The sequence below is a fragment of the Protopterus annectens genome, chromosome 11.part0 (genome assembly GCF_019279795.1).
Source record: "Protopterus annectens isolate FY-2018-M chromosome 11.part0, PAN1.0, whole genome shotgun sequence".
NCBI classification, from domain to species: Eukaryota; Metazoa; Chordata; order Ceratodontiformes; family Protopteridae; genus Protopterus; species Protopterus annectens.
This window is the reverse complement of record NC_056745.1, coordinates 1150084839-1150112549: the sequence shown is the minus strand read 5'-3', so window position 1 is coordinate 1150112549 and position 27711 is coordinate 1150084839. Positions and strand designations below refer to the sequence as shown.

The following is a 27711-nucleotide window of genomic DNA, read 5'->3' as shown; positions in this document are numbered from 1 at the left end:
TTAAGACGCCAGTTCTGGGGTATCTAAAATGAAACAAAGAACATTTTAATTTCTTAAACAGGAAGATCAGAAGGAAGGAGCTCATCTCCAGAGTTAGAAGAGCTTAGCATAGTTCATTATGTGTCTTAGGAAGTGAGCTTTGATGTTTTTATATGATGGAGGAGTTTAAACATATTTTTTAATAACATTTGTGTAAGGCAGTTACATCTAGATCTGCAAAGTATGCATTATGTACTGTAAACAACAAATCATTATTTTAATCACAAGACTATACTAAACATAAAATAAAAAACTGTTACAAGGAATTCACTGAGGTGTAGAGGTAGCACCTAATTCTCAGCAGTATGATTTACTCCAGTATAACAAGCAAATAAACTAAAATCTCTTTTGAAGAGAGGTTCTTCCACAGCTAATAAAAAAAAAAAAAAAAAAAAACAGTCAGTGACAACTTAAACTGTAATACAGCCATGTTAATGATCCATGTAAGATGAATTCAGAAAAGGTCCCAACACAGCATGCAAATAGCATATTCACAAAATATCAGTGGAATTTAAGTCATTTTTGGAAATCAAATGAACAGAGCTGAATTTCAATTATGTGAGGCTATTTCTGAACTTGAAAAGTCAATAAATTTTATTTTACTAGGTCTGTCACAGGTCAAGGGGTATTTGCATTTAATTACAAGAATGTAACAAAGGGGGAGCAATTTGTTGATGAGTGAAAACATATCTTTATAGCAGAATTAGTAAGGCTACAGTTACAGGATACAGAAAAGGAGGTGTAGAAGCACTAGAATTTTCATATTACAACACAAGCTTGAACCTCAGACACAGTTACTAAGAAAAAAAGAGATGGTGCTCTGACTATTCGCCAAAGAATTACCTGATACTGCAGGCTTAGGTAACTCAAATTATCTGTCCAATAATTACTTAAGTATGGGGATTCTGGAAGCTAACACTAGTAATATAGAATCTGAAAGTGACCATGCAACAAAACATGATATACTAGATATCAGTCATTACATCATCCAAGGATTTGACTCATATTTCTGTCATTAACTCATTCCCTCCACTACAGCCCTTTGGAGTGTATAATTTTAACTCCCAGTGGGTGTGGCATCAGCCTTTAAAAATTAAGTTATTACCTTAGAGTTCTAACAAACAGTCATTGACAGAGGCCATATAGCAATACAGTTGTGTTTGCCATGATGTATGCTTCAAGATAAAATATTATGATACCTTGTATGTAGCATGGTTTTGGAATTATTAATGCAAATATGAACAGGCAATATTTTACGCCTAGAGGCGCAGTAGGCAGTAACTGCAGAAACACCTGGAGACGTCACTCGGCTGTAATGACAGCTTACATAAAGTTATTTCTCTACTGGGAGCGATAATTAGACATATTTACAGTACAATGTTTAAAACTATGAATAATTAAACTATGCAAAACTGATAAACACTAGGCAAAACTCCAGCTGCCCGATACAGTAAAATGATCAATAAAAAAAATTAAAAACTGAAGCACAAAGCATACATTTGAGCACCTGAGAAACATTTAATTTATTAAACACTATTGCTCAGAATACGAACATTCATCTTAATAAGATTTCATCAGATTGTGAGGGAAAAACTTGTACAAAAATAATTAAAGTAATACACTAAACAATACAATTGCTAGTCACCAATCAGATAGAGGGAAATAAAGCATTTAAAAATACATGTTATACATTAGCAAATAAAATAAACTTTAAAAATTAGTAAAAACCAACGTAAAAAAACTCCTGTTAAGAGATAAACGCTCCTGGTTTCAAAACGAGTGTTAATATACGAAAACAACAAACTGGAGCGAAATGACCTCAGTAAATTGACGTTTCCAAAGGCGCACAAAAAAAGTTATTCAACTCAATAAAAATAGCGTTCCAAGAGCACTGAAAGGTTATTCAACCCAGTAGAAACAAAAGTTCACACTTTTCCAGTCCAGTAACCACGCACAACGACATATAATCCAAACAAAATATTTATTTGAGCTAGCAAACAGTAAGCGCTTTCACCATAGGGCTTTTTCAAACTTCAACAATAGCATTTAAAATTAGGCAGCTTATGTACATAAGGGAAGAAGTACATTAGTATAATCAAATCAAATTAATTGATTAATTAGTTAAAATCCATCTCATTTGAATCTTTTAAGGGCAAACCAAACCTATCCTTGTAAAACATGTATTAAAACTCAAATAAGGTAACATTTATACATAGCTCTTTTAATACTATTTAATTTATTAACCCCTATAACTTTATAACTTCAATTCATTTCTAATCATAAATATCTTTAAATAAGTAAGAAGAGTATAAAATATATAATATATAATAATATATAATAATATATATAAAATGCATATAAAAATACATATAAAAATCACAGTTAAAAACACAATGCTGAGATATGAGTAATCATACCAATAGGGAATAAACACATAAATAGGCATATGATGAAAATGTATTCCTGGCTCATGTTTAAAAACTAAGCAGATAGTAGAAAATGCATATAAAAGTTTATGCATGATGAATAGGCTGGAAGTGTGTGCATGTCTATGTGATGTGAACATTGGAGCATAGACAATAAACTACAACTAAAGGTCCAAGGTCTAATAATATAAAGCTAATGGTAGAGAGCTATAAGGCAGATTAATTCACAATTTGGGCCTAGCCAACCTTTTCCTACGTAGTAAAGGTTTCACTTGTACTTTATCATTTATGCCTGGAAACTTGTCAGCTCTTAGGCGGACAATCCATCTAGGTTCACATTCCTGCAAGTAAGAGTCTATATCTCCACCTCTAATACCAGGTTTAACCTGTTGTAACACCTTGAAGTTAAACAGATGACCTGGTCCTGTATTCCTTACATGTTTTGCTAAGGCATTATTCTCAGAAGCAGTCCTAATACTATATACATGTTCTCTAATACGCTCCCTGAGTTGCCTACAGGTCTTGCCTACATAAAATACTGGGCAGCATGTACATTTAGCAATATATACTACATTAGTACTCGTACAGCTAGTCCCTGTATTAAACTTATAGACTTTTTCCGTAGATGGATGTATAAATCTATCACTGCTATCTATGTATTGACATTGATTACATTCTAGACATGGTGTAGTATTGCAATCTTTCATAGGCACATTGCCTTGTCTAATTAAAGGACGATGACATAATGTCCTTTTCAAATTAGATTTATTTCTATAGGAAAAACATGGACCATCACCCACTATCTTAGATATATCATCATCCAGTTCAAGGATTTCCCAGTGCTTACGAACAATGTCCCTGATACTATCTACATCTCTCGAGAAGAATAGGGATAGCCTAATATTATCATTTAAAAATACTTAAATGACAGTCTGAAAGCAGGTTCACTTGGAAAAGTGACTTGAAAAGTCAGTGCTTTAATGTTTTGCGTTTTAACCTCATAGGCAATCACTTAAGTTGAATATTATTTATATTTCTAACAACCAACACACTGGTTAGTGAACTGGTGGCAGGAACAGAATCAACTGGGTAAAATAAAGACATGAGGGTGCACAAAAATGTATAAAAAACAACTGAATAACTTATTAAAATTTAGCCCCAGTTCCTGAGACTTCTTCAGAATCTTTTTTAAAAATAATGATTTCACTTCCTTATATTTCATTGTAGACCAACCAATCCCATTGTAAATACATTAATTAAACAATTCTAATTAACAAGTAAGTTCATTACCGATCAAGTAATTGTTCTAAAACATCTGAAAATCTGATTAATAACAAAATCAAAAGATACAAAATATTTATCTGATAAGACACTGGCACATGAATGAATGAATGAAGTTAGTTAATAATGACATAACTATATAATAAGGGCAATTTCCATAAATAAAATCATAGTTTGGCAGCCCAAAGTTTCAAAACAGGTTTAATAGTAAGATATTCATTAAACCCACCTGTGGGAAACTGGCATTTGTTTTCAACTGCCACAAAAGTTCCTGGTGTTTAAGTCTCAATTTCCATTCTCCACCCCTTGGGTCAGGTGTCACCTTTACTTTAATAGCAAATTCAAATCTTTCAAACATGTTACACATTACAAAATGTTTATATACGGCACTGTTTGTATTACATGTTATATACCTGTTCATATATCCTCTTACTGAAAGGTTTGTCAGCTTTTCCAATATAAAAAGTCTGACATTAAAAGCACTTAGCTATGTACACTGCTCCCTTGGTACAACAATTACCCCTGTATAATTTAAGAGTTGTTTGTTGTATGTTTTCCAAACCAAAGTACCCCCTTCCATCATATAGGAACATTGGTTACATGCTCCGCACTTGTAGTACCAATTCTCACCTCTTCAGAACTCACCTTAGTGCTACTCTCAAAAAAATCTTTCTGAGATTTCTGTAAGTTTTATACACAAACTTGGGTTCATTGCCTACAGCACCAAGTATACATTGGTTTTAAATATAGCCCACTTCCTTGACACAATGTCCTCATCCTTTCTAGATTCAAAATTACATTGCACTATAAGTGCCCTCTCAAGGTTTAAGTCAGTCTTCAAGTTCACTCCCCCTTCTTTCTCTAAACCTACTCCTAACAAGGGTTAGTACAATGTACCCCACTGTTGTTCAACTCAATTAATAATCTATCCACTAAATCTTTTGGGTATCCTCTGTCAAAAAACATGTTCCACCTCTATTTCTTCCTATTGCAAAGCATTGAAATATGTAGACAGACATTTACAAAACTCATTTTATCAAGGTGTTATGGAAGATATGTAAATTTCTCTTAAAAATAAAATTTTACCACACCGACTTAAGAATATACAATAACAGAACAGTGTTTAATAAATAAAGCATTCAGGTCAACATGTATGAATTGTCTAGCTATACAAATTTTAATGTTATTAGGTCTTATCAATGAAACATAAATAGAACATCTACTTCTGTCTGAAATATTCAACTTAACAAGAAGCCTGTGATGTATTTACCTCAGAAGTTTTTGACCCTAACCCCACCCCAGCCAGCTGACATGTGACCTATGTCACTAAACATGTGTCCTATGCCCATGTGTGTGTGTGTGTGTGTGTGTATGTTTCTGTAAGAGCACACACTCATTCATCACACCTTTACGCTTTAGTAACAGCAACTACAACTTTGTTGTCATTACTGCTGCACAATTTCTTTCCATTTAGAAGTTAAAAGAACACATTTCAGTAAAATGCACCTACCACGCACATACTTTCCAAGCAGTACGATAACTACATGTCGCAATTCAAAGAAATTGTGCTCTAAGCAACAACATAAAACACATTTGTAACTAAATTATTCTCTAAATGGAGTGTTTCACAATGGCATAAAGAAGCATTCTTCACTTCTCAAGGATGAGTGCTGGTTAATTGGAATCTACTAGCTTGGGGTAGATAAAGAGGTTACTGTTGTATTTCTACTTGTATCTATGGCCGTAGTTAGTTCATACTCGGGTCATGTACACACATTTATCTGGACATGGACAAAATATCTCTACAACCTAATACAGGAAAACTACATTTGAGGAAGCCCTAATAGACATTACTCTCATTGCTTCTAGCTGCACTTATTTTTATGTCATATATACCACGGCACTGGAACATTTTGTAGTGCACTGTCTGAAGTATCTGATGTACTATGTGTTTGCTTTTGTGTGTGTGTGTGTCTGCTGTTTAACAAGAACATAGTGAATTAGTTAAATACTTGGAATATTTTTGTAGGCTGTGTGTTTTTTGCTGCACTATTCTTTCATACATTTGGCAAGGTAATCCTGTTGATCTGACCATATATCTGATGTAGTATCTAATTTGTAGAGTTCATGGTTATTTCTGGAACAAAAGCAATACTTTCTGATTGTGCTTTATAAATGGAATACAGTTCCTTCTCTTTTCATCACAAGATCTATTCTTCCAAAGTTGATATTATATGGCACAGTTTTATAAACACATTATATATTGTTTTATTTATTTTTTTACTGCACACTTTTATATATTCTAATTCATTTTAGTACTATCAAGCCATGGAGACTACAAAAGGAATAGCAATGCAGCAGCATAATTTTGAAGAAAATATTATAACTTATATTTTTCAACCTTTAGCCAGGTGGATTAGAAAAATTAATATTTGAATTTAACTTTAATGCTGTACTGTTTTACTGGTTAGACCAGCTGGATAACATAAGGTCACTAGTGATCACAATCACTCAGAAAAGAGGATTCTTAATAACAGTGTACAGTGCTGGCACCACTGCCAGAATTAATCATTGTGCAAATGTGATGACCAGTTTGGTAAAGACCACTAAACAGTGCTGAAGCAGAGCACAATTTCAGTTCTGCCACTTGCAGACATGCATGCAGGCTTCCTTGAGGCAGTGCTAAATGAAGTCAAGCTACGTAGTTGTTCACTCGTAGATAATTTTCCTCTGCCTTTTTTCTTGCATCACCTTACAAATGAATTCCTGAGTCCATATCAGTAGGGACAATTCATTTTTATAGCATCTTTCCTCTGTGCAAATGACTGGATTTTTGTCTGCAATAATTGTGGACAGATAGACTGAATAACAAACAAGAGCAATGACAAAAACAAGCATAAATAAATCATAAAAATATGCTGTGAAAGATTAAATCAATCAGCATATGGTATTTGTTACTACTGAAAGAAAATGCAAGCATTCTCTTTATGATTAAATAATGTGACATTGTCTGGTACACCAGATGGGTATAATAGGAGGGAAGCACTTAAACAATGTAAATATTTTTTTCCCAATATTTTTTCTTGGTGAAGTGTGTATGCGTGTGATACACTGAATTTGTATTAGCTAGCTGTCCTTTGTATTGCATTCTGCATTCGTCCAGATGGTTTCCATTTAGCCCTTAATATGTTTTCATTACGGAATGACAGTTGAATAACTGCAGACTGCTAGCAAAGACATCCATTAGGAATTCAGTTATCAGCTGCCATTTTCTCTTATCGTAAAATAGTAGTGAGGGCACAGCATTTGGTTTCCTCTTGACCTAGGCATCACTTTCTGTTGACAAGCAGGTCCACAAAATTCAAAGAAATGTGCACTGACTTAAAGGAAATGCTCGCAGGCAAAAACCTATTTTGATTGTTAAAAGTTACCTACATTGTACTTATTTCAAATTGGCTTTAGCTCTTGTGAATATTTACTACTTGTACCAGCCACAGTGAAATGCGTTGCTCTTTCCATAATTGTTTACAATGAAGAAGCCCAAACAAATCCCTTCCATTCTTTGTAACATGCAGGTGTGCAGTTTTGGGGTAAGTAATTCTGTAGCAGAACAATATATTTCTGTAGTTTTGGGATAATATTTCACAGTATGGCCTAAAGTGTGCCATAATCTAAATTGGTTGATAGTGCTAAATTTCTTTTAACCTGCTGAACTAACAACAGAATTTAACTTTCAGATGTCTAGGCGATGTTAGGGAAAATGCGAGTGGCATCTTCTTGATTTCTGACAATACCAATTTTGTAAAACACTAGTTTTGCCTTATTTTTTGGCAACAGATTTCTCAGGCCTGAATACTTTCACAAGTGCATGTTAACATTAACTGTACTGACTGTAATGACATAAACGGTCAAGGTAAGAATCTCTTGGGAGAAAAAAAAATATTAACTTAAAATAAAAAGAATAAAACACTACATTATGAATCTCACCCAAGTCATTTTTAGCATAATAAGATAAGTAAAATGCACCATATCAATTCAAAAGTTCATAAATTGCTTTTGAGGTATGGCCCATATCACCCACCCTTCCTTGGAAAGTTGAGATTATTTGCTCACACAAGTTTGTTTATTGTGATGTACAGCCAGACTGTATTGACTAATTATTGCCTGAATTTGTAAAACTACTTCTTCACAGACAGGATACTGGGCTTGTGGAATGGGATACCGTATTGAGTAATGGAAAGTGTATCCAAGCAGGCATTCAAAGTACGGGGAAGAAGAGAAAAAGTGAGGGAGAAGGGAAGGATATAAGGGAACAGATACTGAATGTTAAATGCATTTAAAAGACAAATTAGAAAGGTAATTGACTCTGTTATCAAACAGCTGCACAGTAATTATTAAAAAGTTAATGTTTTGGGGTAGCAACAATGTAGCACATTTTAGTATGGGTAGGATTTGTTAACCTTATTCATATGATGAATTTAATCTTGCAGTTTAGAGTATAAAGGCAGTCAATAACTACAGCTCCATATTCTAGTCTGAGGAAATTCTGTTAAAGCACATAGGACTGCACTGAGTGCATTCCTAATAAAACAACTCCTTCCATATATTGAGGGGGCTGCTATAATACATGAAAATGACTGACCCATATTCATATCCTTATGACTCAGAAGTCATAAGATAGTATTGTGGACTCATTTTCAGTATGGTCTGGAACAAATATGGTAAAAGCTGTTATTCCAACACAGCATGGAAACTATGAAGTTTCATTGCTAATGAAATATACACCTGCCAGCAACATGGTAATAATCTGTGAAAACGTACTGATAGTGTTCTTCAGCATCCTGGGTAAAAGTGATTTTTGCTAAATATTGACATGTCTAGAGTTTCCCCACAGTGAATCTAAAACCAGTTCTGAAATCTGTCTTCCGGATGGGCTTCACATTATATTGTGTTTAGTACTACCAGATGTATACAGTTCAAGTTCTGCATTAGTAATGCATTAAGTTGGGTACATTGAAATGGCCCTTTTCACTCTGATGTTTAATCTGTTATAGTTGGAAATAAGATTGTCAGAATTTCATGAGAGCATCATACTTCACTCAACTCATCCAACTTGTGCATCGTATCTAATGCTAACTGCAGGTCTACTGAATGCTATCCATGCTTCAAAGCTATGGCCATATAACATAAAAAATTGTATGTTGTAGTAATTATTGCATGATTTAGTTCTTTAAAGTACCACATCTGTCATCCGTGGCAAAATGCCTAGAAACTTGAAGTCTGCTGAAATGTCAACCAGTACCATGTAACTATGATAAATATATCCGAAATACTCAAATAATATTGAAATTAACTACACTTCAAAATAACCAACAAGGAAATAACTACCAACCTGTACCTTTCCATCACTCTGGGTACACTGTCTAGTGAAAGGTGTCAGGTGTTCCTGCACATGTATAGGTATGGCTGTACCTGTGTAATAGTGACAAAGCAAGAAAATTCCATCATCAACTAAAGTTTATGCTATATGCATTCATTACAATATTCAAGGTGTAATGCTAAGTTGGTAACAGTGCAACAAATGATGTCACCTGAAATCAAGACATTCTACAGTTCACTTCTTGGCTGGGATGTCTTCTTTGTGGAGTCTGCATGTCCTCCCTGTGTTTGTGTGGGTTTTCTTGTGTTACTTCAGTTTCCGCCCAACTCCCAAAGACATTCTCTTAGGTGTGCATGTGCTGTGTGAGTGATGCAAAAATAAAGGCTTTGCAATCTGCTTCCACGCACTACTTGCCTAAGTAAACTCTATGTCTGGCAGTAGCTGTTTATCAGGTCACTATAGGAATCAGCTGCTCTTTGTGAGTGTGGATGGGTACTTATGTGCTGAGAAATGTTTCAGGGCTAAAGGCTGCACAATGGGGAAAAAAAGATGCAGGAGCAGACATGTTTTTGATAAACTGTCTATACTAACAAACCATATATAGTCATGAGAATGAATATTTATAATGTTTGCACAACCCAGCAGGTCAGTCAGTACTGAGTTTGGGGAATAGCAGAGTGGGAATGGTAATGAAGACTGAACTGCCAATACAGGGCTATTGTTACAGGAAGCATGTCATTTTCATATATTTAGGATCTAAATTCCACCTTTATTACCCAGAAGACACAAGCCCAAGCTAAAATTCTGCATGGATCCTCATGAAAGAACATCTCAAATTATGACGCTACTGAATGAGGACCTACATCAGGAGAACACGTGCAGCTTCTACTGTGTTGCAAAATTATTCAGTGATGGCCACATAGCCACTGCACATGTATTATACAACAAAGTCTCTCTGAAAAATGCTTCTAAGGTGGTCATAGCACTAACAGAGAGGGCCCTGGGCTCAGATTCCAAAGATTTATGTGTTTGATAACAAATCTGAATGCAAATTGCCAGCCAGTTAGTCAAAGTTACCATCAAAAGTGTTTTTTTTTTTTTTTCTTTTTAACCACACATCTTTTTGGATAACAGAATAAAACATTTTGGAATCTTTCCTGACAAACTTTGTTCTAAGTTGTCTATTAACTATTCTGGTAATGCAAAAAATATTCTCCTTTGAATACTTAGGCTGATGCTTCTAAACAGAGTGATTGCTTTAAATTACTTTCCGTTTCTACTTCAGGATGAAGGAGGGATTAGTTCTTATAGACTCTCAGGATTTCTAGAGTACTACATAAGGACGAGTAACAGATGAGGCCTGCAGTTCTGAAATTCTCCTGGCTGAGGTAATAGGCACAAGAAGAAGTCTCTTCCATGACAAATTTAATTCTGTCATGGAAGATAACTTTTAGAAATGTTTTGCAGATTTTCAGATCAGTTAATGACAAGAAATTGGCACCTTGGCAAAAATTAGAGAGGGCTGCTAGTTAAAGTTTAACTGAAGAACTGTTTAAGACAGGAATAAAAAATCCAAGACAAGTAATCATGAATGCATTATATAGCACTACGAAGGCATCTACCTCCTTGGCCAAAGCCCACAGGGGAAATATGTGTTCACTTACTCTTGCTGTGTTCACTTACTCTTGCTGGTTTTCCTTGTGTTTGGTGTCTAAGCAGGAGCAAGAATTTGGATCTCCCTTTCAGGACAATGGACCCCTGGTCATCACTGGAAGTGGAGAAACTGTGCAGTTAATCAAAGGAAGAAAAGCCTCAGATAAGGTTGCTGAAAAGATGAGATAGGAGACTCCTGGATGACCTCAGATGTAGATATCTGTTCAGAAACTGAGGCCAAAGAGGAGAAAACATATTTTCCATGGTCAAAAGGGAGTTATCAGGATGACTTTGGCCTTGTGCATCTTAGCCTTCTTTGAAACTATAAAAGAGCACAGAGGAGATCCAAAAGCAACACCTAGATGATGGCATCTCTGGGAACAGAAGGTTGCTGCATTTCATATTGGTTTGGGATGTAGACAGGTTCCAGAAAAGCTTCTCCTCATTGGCAGAACAGCTTCTGTGTCAGAGACAGACTGGCAGACCACTCATGGAACATCAGCAGGAAATGTTGGATATGTTCTATTAAGGAATTCACTTCTCCTGAGATGTAGCTGACAGTGGGAAGACAGTGGCAAAGGCCCACTACCAAACTCTCATGACCTATTGAAAGAAATGATTTGAATGGGTTCCCCATTACTTGTTAAGATACAATATCACAGTCATGCTGTTGGTTTTGATGACAACAGCATCCTGGAGAAGGAAGTCATAAAACTCTTGTAAGGGGAGAAGGACTGCTATCACTGCTAGAAAATATCTGTAGAAGACTCTGTTTATGTCATGGTCCTTTGTTCCATCTGCACAAAACCATCCCCATTAATAGATACAACAAGGATAGGAGGCCTGGAAATATCTGCCTAGAGAAAGGCTGGACTCTTGAATTCACCAAATAATGTGATCCTTGCATTTTTAAGATATTATCATTAAAAGGTCCATGGGCTCCATTAAATATAAAATCTGAGGGTCTACAGCAGCTTTTTCTTCTGAATCATGAAGGTAGAAGTTGCAATGAGTTAAATAGCTGCTGGAACACTTTTCTACAGAATTTCAATTTGAATTCTAAGAAGTTTCCTCAATGAAATCCATCTGGAAATTAAGTATGTGGGTCATGTAATCTACAACCATTAAATTAAATAAGGAGGGAGGATAAACTTACTTCTGTAGGCCATTCAGTGCAGAAGATGGTTTGTTAAATAAATGGCTAGTGTTGAAAGATTTTACTCTTCTAACATATTCTGGAAGAATCACACCAAGTTCTTATAAGCAAGTAAAACAGCTTTATTTTACATGCATGGAGACCTGCTACATGATAGTAGTATGCCAGCAGTCTGGCTACTTGTACTTTGAGTTCTGCTTTTATAGACCCTTCTGCACGTACACACACGTAGCACACAGAACATTCATTAGAAGTGATAGTTTGATTACTTGGTTTTACCAGCTAGTACCACAGTTATTCTTGCAACATTAACTTTCTTATCAGCAGTTTAAGATTAACTTCTGCATTCCTCAGTGATCAACATTTTCCAGAACATTTCAGTTTGCACGCAGTGAACATTTTTCTGCTTAACCCTTTATATACAGAATACAAAATATGTTGAACTTCAGTATTTTTCCACATTTCCCCCTTTACAACATTTTGTATACTGTTTATTTTATACAATCCCAGATATGTTTTATACCTTCTCATAATCAGAAAAATATGCTTTTGTAGCATTGGCAGAGATAACCTTTGATATTATCATTTTGATACATGGTATGCAACAGCAGCCAAGCAGCAAAAATATGACTGCACCAACACATACAGCAATTAAAATGTTCATCAACACAGAACCCCAGTTTCCAAATAAGTTTTGGAAAAAGTCAGTCAAGGGGTTTGGACCAGGTTTAGTCAGTTCAGAAACTTGTTGAATTATTTCAAGATGGCTCTGGATCTCATGCTCGTTATCAGGAATGAACGAGCAGCACTCCTTGTGTATGAGAGCGCAAGTACCTCCTTTCGCCGCTAGGGTGAAATCGAGCACCATACGGTTCTGCAACACTACTGTTCTCATCGCCGTTAATTCGTCCGTCACCAATTCTAGCGCTGAAAATGTTGCATTACTCAGAGTCTCTAACAATTTTGACAGTTTTCTCAGTTCCCAGATGGATTTTACTGTCCCATACGCTGGCAAAATACCAGCCCAAGCAATTACATCATCACCTAGGTCCATATGTGAGAGTCCTTTGCTGCTGACGTGCGCCAAGTCATGGTGATAAATCCATGACGCATCAATGTTACCTACAGGATTAATAGGTTTATTAAGAGAATGTGCATTTCGTATTTTACCTTGAGGTAATGCATTTACATGTCTGATAGCTGGTATCAGATATCCCAAAAAGCAACTTCCTTACCAGCCATATGGTAACCATTTATATGCTTTCCTACCACAAATAAAATAACAATCATTCGTTTTGAGGGTTATATTGGTTGGAAATTCATAACTCCCATTTGGCTTTAGCCCCTTAAATAACAGGCCATATACATACAGCATTTTTTCAACAAAACTAGTATCATTTACATTGATGTCTTTTTTTATAGCTCCAAACTTGGTCTCACACTGCCCTTCTAGGGTACAATTATGAACTATTGTCAAATTACATTGGCTCAGCCCCACCTTAACTTTTCCAATCTTTTGAAAACACACTGTTCCGTTTTGGCGCCCCAGAAGAGGCAGCGCCACCTTGTCTCTCAGTGGTACTTCTGTGGTTTCAAACAACAAATTATTCCAAGTATCATTTGTTCCCAGAGGGGCTGTCCCTAACATTAAGCCACTATGTACAGTAGGTATTGCAGTACATACCCAACAATTTGAGACATTCATTGAGGATGCATATGCATATTTAATCGCTTGATATGTATTAAAGTTTGGATGCCAGCTGGTGTGTTTGTCTCTTTTCGAATGGCTAGCTTCATTAAAAAACAGAAATGGCCAAAACAGAAATATTACAATCAAAATAGTTATAAACAATAAAACATTGCAATAGAACCATTTTCTCTTATTCTCATTATTGTCCTTCATGGTTACTTCTGTCTGTTTGTTCCTCAGGGGAATTTAAGTTTTTATCTAACTTAAAATGTTTTACAATTTTACAATGCGTTAGGTGGATCCATGAGGACCTTTCTTTAATCCGAACTGCCGTTGGAGTTGCGATCAACACCTGGTAGGGGCCCTCCCATTTGGGGGATGCCCAGTTCTTGCGCTTTATGATTTTGACCCAGACCCAGTCGCCAGGTCTGATTTCCGTGATTTTGTCGTCTCTTGAACCTGAAAAATAATCATTCGTTAAACAGCTGTTAGCATTGGTCAGCATTTTCCTCATGTAATCTGCTATCTCCTCACCCCCCCTCACGTTCCGCAGGCAACAAGTTTTGCCACTGCGGGATGTAATAAGGTCTCCCGTACAATAACTCAAAAGGGGTTACTCCTTTTGAGGTGGGAGTTGTCCGCATGGAAAGGAGGGCTAGAGGTAGACAGGTAATTCAAGACTGATGTGTCTCGGCCATGAGTTTTTTCAACTTGCCTTTTAGAATGCCGTTGTGGCGTTCCACCAACCCTGCTGACTGTGGGTGGTAGGCACAATGGTGTTTCAATTCAATTTGGAAAACTGTAGACAGTTTTTGAATGATGTGATTGACAAAATGCGTGCCGTTGTCAGAGTAGATGCGTGTAGGAAGTCCAAAGTGCGGGACGATGTGATTGACCAAAATTTTAGCCACTGTTTGAGCATCCGGATGTGTCACCGGAAAAGCCTCAACCCACTTAGTAAATGCATCTACTATTACTAAAACAAACTTTTTTAGTTGTGCCGGGGTCAATTCGATGAAGTCCATACATATTGTATGAAATGGATAGGGGGGGTGTTGGAAATTATGCCGGGGCAACTCTGACCCCTCCCCCATGGTATTTAGCACATACTATGCAGGATAGACAGAAACGTTTTGCATATGCAATGAAACCATTGGTCCAAAAGGTAAGGTGGATAATTCTAACCATAGCTGCAGGGCCCAGATGGGAAGGGCCATGCACGACTAGTGCTGCATACCTAAAAAGATTAGTAGGCAAAACATATTTATTATCTGGTCCCACATAGATTCCTCTGTTCTGTCTAACACCATACCTAGTCCAGCGTTGTTTTTCCTATACTGTGCTAAGTTCCTGCATGACTTGTAAGGTTTGTAAATCAAACTTATCTGTTGGTTGTAATTCTGTAGGTGTGGTTTTAAGTGAAAAGGTACTGGACATAGCTGCCTCTTTGGCTGCTTTGTCTGCTAGGGCATTACCAAGTGATACCGGGTCCTTAGCACGGGTATGAGCAGCGCATTTACAGATGGCCAAACCCCGTGGCCGTTGGACGGCTTGTAGTAATTTAAGGATTAGTTCTTTGTGCATGATGTCTTTTCCCGAGGTTGTAACCATCCCTCTATTTTTCCATTGCTGAGCAAAGACATGCACCGTAGAGAAGGCATATTGACTATCCGTATAGATAGTGACATTCCTGTCCTCCGAAAGGAGACATGCCCTTGTCACAGCAATCAGTTCCGCTGCTTGAGCGGATAAGTTCTCGGGGAGTGGTCTTGCCTCTATTATCTGAGTTGCAGTAGTAACTGCATATCCTACCTGCATGGTGCCTGTTTCTGTTTTGCGTGCCGACCCATCTACAAACAGTGTCCAGTCCGCATGTAGTAAGGGTTGATCTTTAAGATCTGGTCTTGGTAGAACTTTAGAATGTATGAGATCTAAGCATACATGCGGAATACAGTCTTCAGCAACGGGTAGCAATGTCGCTGGATTTAAGGTAGTGCATCTCTCAATTGTCATGTGTGGCTGTGATAACAGCGTAGTCATACAAGATAAATGTCTGCTAGGTGACAAAAATGTTAACTTGTCCTGCAGAAGGATGACTGCTACGGAGTGCGGGACTTTTAACGTAAGATCATGGAACAATACCAACATGGCAGATGCTTGTACCGCCAAAGCGGCTGCAATTACTGCTTGCACACAGTGTGGTAATGCTCGTGCTACTGAGTCTAATTTGCTAGAGTAAAATGCCAATGGTCTTAACTTATTTCCATACATTTGCATTAAAACAGATGTCATAAATCCCTGCTTGCAATCTACAGTCTGTATAAAGGTCTTACTGTAATCTGGAAACCCCAATGTCACTGACCCAGCTATCAGTTGCTTGATTCTAGTGAATGCCTGTACTGCCTTGTCTGTCCAGTGCAGCAAATCTTTTGCCGCCATCGGTATTGCAAAAATTAAGTCTGATAGCGGGTGCACTTCTTCGGCATAGTTGGGAATCCAACTCGACAGAAGTTCGTAATGCCTAAAAGGACATCATTTCCTTTTTGTAGTTGGCATGGGGGCTTGTAAAATAGCATTCTTTCTACTGTCATCTAATCGCCTGCCCTTCCCAGAGATAGTATAACCCAGGTAACGTACTTCTAATTTGCAAAATTGTAACTTAGACTTATTTACCTTATGTCCTTCGTGTGCCAGAAAGTGTAGTAGTCGAATAGTCTCGGACTTACAGAGTTCTTCCGTAGTCGCAGCCAGGAGGATATAATCCACGTACAGCAGTAGGTGGCACCCTTGGGTGGGTTGGAACTGAGCCAAATTGGTGGACATCTCTTGTGAGAAGATGGTCGGACTTTCGCAGTATCCCTGCGGTAACCTGGTATAGGTATAACGCTTGCCCATAAAAGTAAATGCAAACCAAAATCTACTATCTTCCTGTAAGGGAATGGAGAAAAAGGCATTACTAATATCAATTACAGAAAAGTAGTTATCCATTGGAAGGATATCGTTCAGCAGAATAGACGGATCTGGGACTATGGGGGCCCGAGGTACCACCGCGGCATTTATTGCCTGTAAGTCTTGTACCATCCTCCATGTCCCATCCGTTTTTTTTACTGGAAATAAGGGCATATTACACGGTGAGTCTGTGCACAGAATTAATACTCCAGCTTTCAAAAGTGCTGTGATTACCGGTAAAATGCCCTCCTCTGCCTTTCTGCTCAAGGGATACTGCCATTTATGAGGTCTAAATTCTGACTTGGGTGTAATCTTTACCTGTCCTGCCATTCTAATCAGTCCGATATCGTGCTGACCCTGCGACCATAATGAGTTTTGAATAGTCTGAAATTGAGATTCTTCCATGGGGGTAAGGAGACATAGTCATAATGTCCCAGGGGATTGTATCGGTTTGTCTTCCCAGAGGTGCACGGTCGGTCTGGCTTGTGTAACCCAGTTAAGTTTTTGAACCTGAACGCCTTTACCTGCCAACTGTTCTGGTGTCCATCCTACCCATTCAGTTATTTTCTTACCCACGAGGTACCATGACATTCCTTCACCCTCCGTGACTGAAATATGTGTGGTTAATTCATTCTTATACAGCAGCTGCATATCCCTTGTAAGGCTACATGTGACTGCAGAATTACCTAGTGTGTCTCAAAAAAGGCTATGCAATACTAGCTTGGTGACTTTAAAACTAAGAAATTTCTTTTCGTATTCTAAATCAGGTCCGGCACATCTTCTGTAATACATTGTGCAATGTAATGGATCTGACACCTTTGGATTTTTTATTCCGTATTTGCTTAATGCCAAATTTGTAAGATCCGTCACTACACTCTGGGGGCCTGTCTCTATCAAATCATTACTATACCAGTAATGTAGATCTCCCTGCCCCTCTAATAGCATTGCACTATTTGGTTCAATTCTCCTTGCCATCATCCCAGTGGAGGTTGGGATGGCTGCTATGCCGAATACTTGCATTAAATCTCTTCCTAGTAAATTTACTGGGCAGATTTTTGAAATTATTACTTGGAACCATATGGTTTGGTTCGTCTCTGGGTCGGTAAACCACAGAGGTTTGGACAATGGCTCTTTGTAAATACAACCATTTGCTGCTTTTACAAGCACATATTCATCCGAGGTAACATCGGATGATATGGCAGTACTTCTGACTAACGTTAGAAGCCCTGAGTCACAAAGGAATTCTATGTCTCGGCCCTCAACTTGCAATGTGATCACTGGTTGGGATACCAATTGCATAGTTGATGCTAGTGCTGTTAGATTTACCATTTGATATTCCTCATTTTCTGCCATTTCCTGTCCCCACCCATCGTCTTCACTTGTACCTACTTTCCCATTCTCACTTTCTTCTTCTTCCTCATACCCTCCATCTACGTTTTTCTGACCGTCATATAGTCATGCGGTACCACCGGAAGCAGCCATCGGTTTCTCCGGTCCTCTGCAATCTCTGGCGAAATGTCCCTTTTTTTCGCACTTAAAACATTCCTCCCTCTTTTGCCTACCTTCGAAATCCTCAGAATGACTTACGCCTCCCCATCCTCATCCTCTTCCCCTGCCACGCCCTCTTCCGCGGTTTGCGGAACCTTGAACTAACATTAAAGTTCCATCTTCACTAACTGTAAAAGTCTGGGCTTGTTTATCTTTTTTTTCCTTCAGGTATTTCTCAGCATGTCTAGCATACTCCATAAGGGGCTGTAGGCAGCTGTCCTGTGTGTGATCATATGCTTTTGTATAAAGTTACCAATGGCTGTCTTGCAGCCCTTTAGAATGCATTTTCAATTGCTGTTCATAGGGCGAGTCATTTTCCTGATTTTCTGCCTTAATCAACCCACTATGAGCATCAAAACATTGTGTGAGACGATGTAGATAATTGTCTACGGTTTCGTCATCTGATTGAACGCATTGATTAATGCAAGTCCAATCTGCCTTGGGCTTCCAATGTTCTTCTATTTTATCTAAGAGAGTCTTTATTCTGGTTCTACACACTTCGGAGTTAAACGGCAAGGCTCCTCCTTCCCCTGGTAGCAGGGGGTCCCAACGTCCGCAAATAAGGTGCCAATCAGGTCCTAGGATTTGCCTTATTACTTGTTCAAATTCTACAGCGTTTAATCTATAACTCATTCTCATGCCCCCTACGTCTGTACGGAATTTACGCATATCTACTTTCGGATGGGGAATCCCCTCTACCGCTTTTTGGATGTCATCACGGGTCCACAGTCGGTAGACCAATATTGTAGGACCCTCGCCTTCTGTGCCTGCTTGAGGATTTGCCACTTCTATCAGCGGGTATTCCTCTCCTTCCTGATCTACCTTTTCCTTAATTTTCCAGTGCCCTTCCCTCCTAATACTTCCGCTGCATAAGTCAAGAGTGTTGTCGGGCTCTCTCTGTAATATAATACTTGGCGTGGGGGGGGCCACCCACCGAAGCCTGGTATTGTGGTGGGTCCTGGTCGGGGGGCACCTCAATAACCTGTGCAGGGTCTGGATACTGGATGGGAGGGGCCGAGGGATTCTGGTGACTACGACTGACTGTGGAAGTTTCATTATCTTTCTTTTGAACAAAGTACACGTCTTTTTCACTTGAATTACCACACCCTTTTTTCAAATTTTGTTCCCTATGTCTCTTATTTGCTTCCTCCAGCCATTTCTGTGCCTGGGGAAACCCCACCTTCTTTTGATTCCTTGTCTTATTTCCTGCCTGTTTGCATAGTAATCTTACTAGATTTTGACATTCTGACTTATTTAAACATCCACTAAACCCATGATCTTTTTTCCATTTATCTAAATATTTTACATTCTTTGGGTGTAAATCAAGCATAAACTTTTCATCTTCAGTTTTGTCGTAGCCTTTGGCGCAACTGGTTCCTGTTCCCATTTCTCTTACGAGAAACTATTCCTGTTCCTGAGATCTCTTGTATATGGAATCTATTCACATATACTCCTTATACTTTGGGAAAATTAAATTTCTCCCTTGACTAGTCCCTTAAAATTTAGACAAAAATTCCAATCAGAAACAACAAAAAAATAGTGTTTTGCTTACCTTTGTGATTCCTCCGCCCTGTTTCGCTGCCACCTCACGGATTGAATCTGGAAAGAGTGACTGGCCTCTAATTTCGACCTGTTTCAGTCGGAGGTCTTTCGTTCGAGGAGAGCCTGATCTCTCTCCACCTGCGCAGGTTTTCAGCCTCTCTTTGTTCGATTCGCGCCGTGCAGGGGCCACCCCACGTTGGGCGCCAGTTATGTCGAAAGATTTTACTCTTCTAACATATTCTGGAAGAATCACACCAAGTTCTTGTAAGCAAGTAAAACAGCTTTATTTTACATGCATGGAGACCTGCTACATGATAGTAGTATGCCAGCAGTCTGGCTACTTGTACTTTGAGTTCTGCTTTTATAGACCCTTCTGCACGTACACACACGTAGCACACAGAACATTCATTAGAAGTGATAGTTTGATTACTTGGTTTTACCAGCTAGTACCACAGTTATTCTTGCAACATTAACTTTCTTATCAGCAGTTTAAGATTAACTTCTGCATTCCTCAGTGATCAACATTTTCCAGAACATTTCAGTTTGCACGCAGTGAACATTTTTCTGCTTAACCCTTTATATACAGAATACAAAATATGTTGAACTTCAGTATTTTTCCACAGCTAGTCTCTGTGAAGTAGAAACCTTCATTAAGGAAACTCACCATAATGAGGTTCTTCCATGCCGTCTAAACTACCAGTCTACCCAACAGGAGGCCATGGGAGACTAGGAGGCCTCTTCCAAGATTTAGATGGGCAAGAAAAATAACTCTGGAATCTACATCATTTTTAACACTGAACACTCCCTCCAACAGTCTTCTAAACTTGGGATCATATGGCAGGGATGGGGGGAAGCAACCTCCCCATCTTCATCTATGTCCACATGAGGGACACTAATGGAGGGTATCAGCGATCCCGCTTGTATCATGCCTTCTTAGATCTCAGAAGGGAATATTCAATGGCAGAAAATGACACAGACTGCTGGGAAGAGGCATGAACAGCCCTTCAAGCCCACAAGTACTTCTATCGTCTAGATAACAGGGAGAATGGCTGACAATGCAATCACTCAGGGTCACATGGCCAAGGTCATAATGACAGTCCATGTCATGGGAGCCACATGCAAGGAAGTCCTAATCATCTGTAGCTGGACCAAAGTAAGGGCTGTAAACGGAGTGACCAAGGCTGACCCCAAGGAGTTGGGGACTACAGAGTTGACACCCCAGTCAACAATGAAGTCATCACTGAGGGCAATGATGTTGATAACCAAAATTCCATTCTTGGGGATGGAATGGGCAGGCATAAGAGAATCAGGCAAAACCTTAATCCAAAAGCATCAGTCCTTGGTCTTGATGCTAAAGGCTACTATGCCAAAAATCTCAAAGTCAGGAACTCCACTCTGCTGGTATTGTTGCTAGTGGAAAAACTGAAGACAAAGACTGTGGCTCCAAGGTTGAAAACACAGCCAAACCTGATAAGTCTGACAAAACTGAAGTCCATAGTGACAGGTTAGTTGAAGGCCTCAGAAGAAGAGGTATCTGAATAGGACTTACTAAAGAAAATCCTGGGTAAGCAGCTGAAAATTTGGTAAATAAGGTCCTCAGTTTGCTCCCATGTTGGCAGGGAAGGAGGCCTGGAATAATACATGCTGTACTATAAGAAGGGTCAGACACATCCTGCTGTAATCTAACTCTATCAAGAAGGATCTCCAAAGACTTGACTGAACTAGCAGAGTCGGGTGAAAGAGTCCAAACTTCAGGTTCAGAAAGACTTAGAACACCCAAGTGAAGAGTCCTCTATTTTGGGCTTTTAGCAGTAGGGACAGAAGGAATGTCTTGCTGTAACAGAAGAGCTTTGCCTTAGCTTCAAACTATTCAGTGGGCAAGGAAGATGATGTTGAGGTTCTGACAGAAGTCCTAATGCCAGCTACCTTTTGAAGAACAGCCTTCAGTTATTTCTAACTCTAACCTGTTTCTGCAGTCTTTAATACTTGAGGGATTAAAGGCAGCATAGATGTCATACTGCTGAGAAATGAGCCTTCCTAGGTACTTGAGGCATGGCTTATTCTTCTGAGAAATTTTTATCTCAGCATGCATTTTATGTACTTTCTTGTTTTCATTTTTCTTCATTCTGCATGTTATATAGTTGTTGTAATAACCACTGACTACAGCAAATAATGCAAATGAATTGAAAGTCTAATATAGTTTTTACTCAAACAGAAAACAACAGTACATTTCTAAATGGCTAAGACAGACTTAACCAGGAAACTTCAGCAGGTAACACTCTCAAAAAACTGACAACTATGTACAAAATGACAACAGGCCAACAAAATCAGAGAGTAATAAATGAAAAAACTGAATGCACTGACCTGGAAAGCACATGAGACAAAGACAAAGAAGAGAACAGTCAAAAAAACAAACTAGAAAGTCAAAATTATTAAACGAAAACACTATTACAATGATCTGTAGCTTGGGGGTCATTTTCAGTGCTATAGCAAACCATATGTGTGACAAAACAGCTCAGACAAGAGGTCCTGATATGCAGAAAACTGAGGGTAGAATGGAAGAGCCATTACTCTGGAAAACTTTGGACTGGGAGGCTGATTACATCCTTCTGGACTTAGCCTTTGGGTAATGACAATGGAACTTCTAATTCCAGGTTATATGTGTAGTCAATATGATGAAAAACTGACACTTCCAAAAAAAAAAGCGAATAAGTAGGAGACGACAACTAGCATTCAGAAAACATACTGCTACTAATCAACCCAAGAAAGTGAACTATTTCCATATTGTTTGCACATTCACAATGATTTGAATTTCAAGTTTTAGCTTTACTGCTTAGCTGTATTTTTAGATTTTGCAAAACACAGTGTGAGTTTTGGGTGCTGTACAGCATTGGCTGAAACTGCTGCCTTTATTTTCACACTTTTAATAAGTAGTCCCACGGTTAGTTATAAACACAGTCAGGCATGTTAATATGTAATTGGACTTTGACTGCTCATTTAAAGAAGTGTGCAAAACAAAGCTAACACTCATAAATCAATGCCTTGCAAGAGTTTACTTAAAATAGTTAAAACGTGGAGTGGTCAGTGCTACAAACACTCATATTTTCTCACTTCAGCAAAATAAATTTACTAACAATTAACTGTTAAAGAAGCTAGACTTTTGTCAGTTTGTAAAAAAAGTACCAAAAATACTGACTCTCAGACAAACTACACAACTTTATATTGCCTAAACTATAAACAGAATACATGTTTTGCTCAAGGCAAAAGTAAACTAGCTTTAAATGCTCAAATATAAAAGGCACCACATCTTACCAGTGTGTGTATTAAAGAAACATGTTTACATAATCATCAGTGGAATGATCACATCAGCAAGCTTTTCCACTTTAAGGGTGGTATTATTGCTACAGAAGAACCTGCCTTTCCTTCAGAAAACCACGTTTCATAAAGATTTAGAAAATGAAACCAACGCCATAGCCAAATACATTTGTCAAAATTAATTAAACATGACTTAAATAATAGTACACATCTTGATATAACCACAACAAAGTTCACATAAGAGCTGGGAAAGCCATTGCAAACATCTGGATTTTAAAACACTGACTACAGGCTGGCTGTTTCTAAAGTACTTCTCGTCAGGGTTTCAGGGATTCAAACCAACTTTGGTTTGTGAGATATACTGTTCCATTAAAAGCATCAACTGAAATGTGTCTGTCCATGTCCTCTTTTGTTTGATTCATACAACCTAAAACAAAAATTGGAGAGAAGAATACAAAATTAGCCTTAATAAACCATCAGTTATATAAATGCTAATTCAAAATGCAAAATGAATCATAGGCAGACTACTAGTTCTAAGAAAATAAAACTGGCATTAAAAAGAAGATCGTGAATTACTGTAAAATAATGGTCAAGATGCACAAAAATTGCATGCCATCCTACAACACTTTATGTATCATAAAAGGGAGCATAAATCCCTACTGGACAAAAAATAATACACTAAATGGAACAGAACTGTGTAAGACCTCTTGTATGTTCCTACTCCATGGTACTTCAGCCACCTACCCTCCCTTCCCATGCTGATGAAACCACCCCTTGAGCATACACGATTCATAAAAAATAACAAGCTAGGGCACTTCAATGACATGCAAATAGCTGCTAAAACTGTGGCTGCAGAGACCCCATCCATTGGATAGAATACTGAGCAACATACTAATGCTGTTGCATCATGACAACCCCCCCCCCAACACACACACACATCTCTGTTGTACTACAAGAAATTCCTACAGCCAACAGAGTTACCTAAAGTGCTGGTAAATCTGCTTCCCAACACTACTTTGTCCCATTCACACCCATGACGCTGGTGAAACTCAGCCAATGGGAGCCTGTACAGAACCAGAGTCCCTTATTACCACAACATGGTAATGATCCCAGTGCCACCTGTATATAGAAAGACTGTGATTAATTGAAGAATCACAGTTCTTCATGTCTGTGCATTCAGCACTACTGTATAAAGCAGCTTACTGATGTGCAGCATACCTTACTAAGTAGCTACTCTAGCTACTTGCTAAGGCAAGCTATACAGTAAGTAGCTGCCTTACACAGTAACATTGTGTAGCACTGTCACGTTACACAGAGCTGCCTTTTGTCCTGAGCAGAGGGCTGCATGACATGTAGTAAGATAACAGGCATTCCAGTGTAGCATTCAGTAAAACAGGACAGTGACTCTGTTTTCCCAGAGTAATACCATAATTCAGTTTATTGAATCATTGTAGTCTATGGCAGTAAAGCAAAGATAGTTCATCCAAGGCATTTACACTTCTGCACATTATCTTTGTGAATACCAGGGAATGTGCTTTATACAGTTCCAGTATTCTTCTGTACTTTCCGAATGGCCAAATGTGATCATTTGGCATTGTTTGAAACTATCACTTACTTTCCTTTTTATTTTACTCCTTGGTTTTACCCAGTGGCTCCCCTTCCTTCTCCTTATTATCCTGTTCATTCCTGTCTTTGGGCAGGTACCAAGCACCTCTTGCCCAGGTAAGAGCCCTTCATCCCATTCATTTTTTGTCTGCTGGAGGGCTTCATAATCTCATTTGCTCCATGGAGAGAAAAGACTCGGGCAACAGGGAGTAGGCTATTTTTCTGGACACAACAGACTCCCGTCCTAACATTTTGGAGCTTCTAACCATTAGCTTCACAAGTGTTGCTCACTGTGGAGAAGAAAGTGTGCCTCCACATACACACCTCTCTCTCGCTCTCTCTCTCTCACACACACCCCTCTCCCAGATATGTGTACTTCACCCAGAGCAATGTGTGTTCAAGCAAGGCCTTTTTCTATGGATGTGAAACCTAATGATCGTGCTAGGTGTTACTGAAGTGGCCATAGCCACCTCCCTGCTCCCAGTACAGGTGAGCTCCCATCCTCCTTGGCCTTTCTTCCCCATTGTACATGCTTGTCACTAGTCAAGCATGGGGCATAAGGGCTGCAGTTAGACCATCATCCATGTGCTACAGCAGAGGGTCTTTCATTTGATCTAGTTTTCTTTCTTTCTTTCTTTTGTAAACAGTTTACACTTGCTATGAGTTTTTCATCTTCACTCCCATGATCTTCCCTGACTTAAATGTTCCAAAGGTTTTAATGAGTTACTATCATTCAGTCAAAGACAGACTGAAATTGTGAGATATATAATACGTGGTGATCTAGTGATGAATTTTTTGCTTATAGTATAGTATTTCCCTATGCTTCTCAGGTGGAACCCATATATACCAGCTTCTTTTACTGCTGGAGACTTGAGGTCTTTTTCTGTGGTTTTCCTCATCTAGATCATCACCTACATGCATTCATGCTAATAAAAGCGGAGTCCATGTGTTTGATGCCAGCAACACCGTTTCCTTCTCCTGACAAAATCTTCAGCTCAATTGTCAGCTGCACTCTCCCAAAATGGCAATACTACTGTGAAAGAAAACTCATTCCCCTACACAGAACAATACAGTCTTTTCAGGGAGAGAAATTTTATTGACGCTGGTTATTTTTTTTTTAGTATTGAAAAACATTTGACATTACTATCAAATATTAAGCCATTCAAACATGAGTAATGTTATAAGAATAATATAGATGTGCTTAAGTCAATGATATGCTGTAAAAATGTATTTATTTATTGCTTGCCTTTGTTTACCAGGAAAGTCTGTCAGGGCAGCAAGTCCCATTTTCAGCAGAGGCCTGGGCAGAAAAGCTCCAGAATTCATATTCAACTACATAGTTTTAGTAGTATAATATACATTGTACTCCGTTTAAACAATATGATATATAAATATTTTGGTAGATACAGTATAGTATGCTCATAGTTAAGGTATTAATACAATATTTAGGCCCTTAGAAAAATAATAGTAGGATAAAGTACAGTTGTGTACACTTACCATAAATGTAGATGTTTGAGTATATTCACTGTTGCAGTCATCATCTGTGGGTTTTCCCTACTGTGATAGCCCTCAGCCAGCCCAAATACCAGAGTCAATGTCTTTCTGCTTCTGCTGCTGTCACTTGTTGACTGATGTCAGGTTGTCAGTGCTATAAAGCAAGGCAGCCAACACCATTACATCGGTTTTTCTTGCCCTAACCAGTCAGAAGCCCCAGGAAATATGGTAAAGTGGTCCTGGTGGCAAAAAGCCACCGTAAGAAGCTTATGTCTCCCTAAGGAAGAGGATATAAGGGTGAAGGAGGGAGGGAAACCAGGACTGGAACAGTGAATACACTCGAACATCTACATTTATGGTAAGTGTACACAACTGCACTATGTTCTTCATGTTTCACTGTTGCAGTGAGAGGATTCCCAAAGCTGAGGAGAGGTGTGGTTGGATTAGTAAGAGACCTAGGCCTGGGTCAACATGCCCTGCAGCACTGCAGAGGCAAACCCTGCCCTAGACTTAGAGAAAAGAGGTAGGTGGTAATGTTTTGTAAAGGTATGGACAGAAGTCCAGGTGGCAGCTTCCAAGATGTCCCTGGTGGGAACCTCTCTGAGGAATGCTTTGGAAGTGGAGGCTGCCCTAGTGGAATGGGTACGAACTGGCTTAGGGGGTGGTTTCTCATGTAATCTGTAGCAGAAATGGATGCAGTGTAATATCCATTTGGAAATGGTTTGCTTGGAAATGGGCTTCCCCTCTGCCCCTGGGGGAAAGTTGACAAGAAGTTGGTTTGTTTTCCAGAAGGCTTTAGTATGGTCCAGGTAGTATCTGAGCTGTCTGTGCATGTCTAGTGAGTACAGAATTCTTTCCCTCTTATTTTGAGGGTTAGGGGAGAAGGTGGGTAGATGTACAACCTGGTTGAGAGTCACATTAGATACCACCTTGGGCATAAATGAGGGTTTAGTCCTCAGAGAGACCCTGTCTGCATGGAAAATGATGAAGGGCTCAATAGCCATCAGTGCCTGAAGTTCTGAAACCCTTCTGGCTGCGGTGAGAGCTAGTAGGAAAGCAGTCTTCCAGGAGAGGTATTTAGTTCTGCTGAAGCAGCAGGTTTGAAGGGTGGTAAGGTTAGTTTTTCCAAACCATAATTCAGGTCCCAGGCTGGTGTGGGTGGTCTTCTGGGACGTCTGATATTAGAAGCCCCTCTGAGGAATTCTTTAATCAAAGGATGTGAGAACAGGGGTGGGTCTGTATAGAAATGAGCTGAAATGACTGAGCCATGGATCTTAATTGAAGAGAAATAGAGGCCACTATTGAGTAACTCCGCTAGATAGTCCAGAATAAGGGGGATGGAAGGTTGTGAGGAACTGCCCACTCTGGACTGGCTCCTACAGCAGAATCATTTCCATTTCCCTGTGTAAGATTTTCTGGTGCTGGGCCTTCTGGCCTCTATGATAATGTCTAGGACCTGTTCGGTTAACGGGGGACCTTTGTTTGTTTTTAGAGCATAAGCCATGCTGAGAGTTTGACAGTCTGCAAGTCTGGGTGCAGCACCCCCACACACACACACACACACACACACACCTGAGTCAACAGGTCTGAGATCCCGGGAAGCTGCCTGGGAGGCTGTGATGTGAGGCTGCGC

General features: G+C 38.9%; 1 protein-coding gene across 4 annotated transcripts in view; it reads right to left on the bottom strand.

Annotated features, from left to right (window-relative positions):
• Positions 1-22698: 22698 nt before the first annotated feature.
• The window catches only part of FAM185A (family with sequence similarity 185 member A), a 1394841-nt gene continuing 1389828 nt past the window's right edge, over positions 22699-27711 (bottom strand). For 3 of the 4 annotated variants that reach the window (XM_044088506.1, XM_044088508.1, XM_044088509.1), the window contains one exon: positions 22699-23406. In XM_044088506.1, the coding sequence (XP_043944441.1) occupies positions 23297-23406 (110 nt within the window). In that variant the 3' untranslated portion in view covers positions 22699-23296. The remainder of the gene's footprint in view (positions 23407-27711) is intronic. The other variant, XM_044088507.1, reaches the window with a different exon arrangement.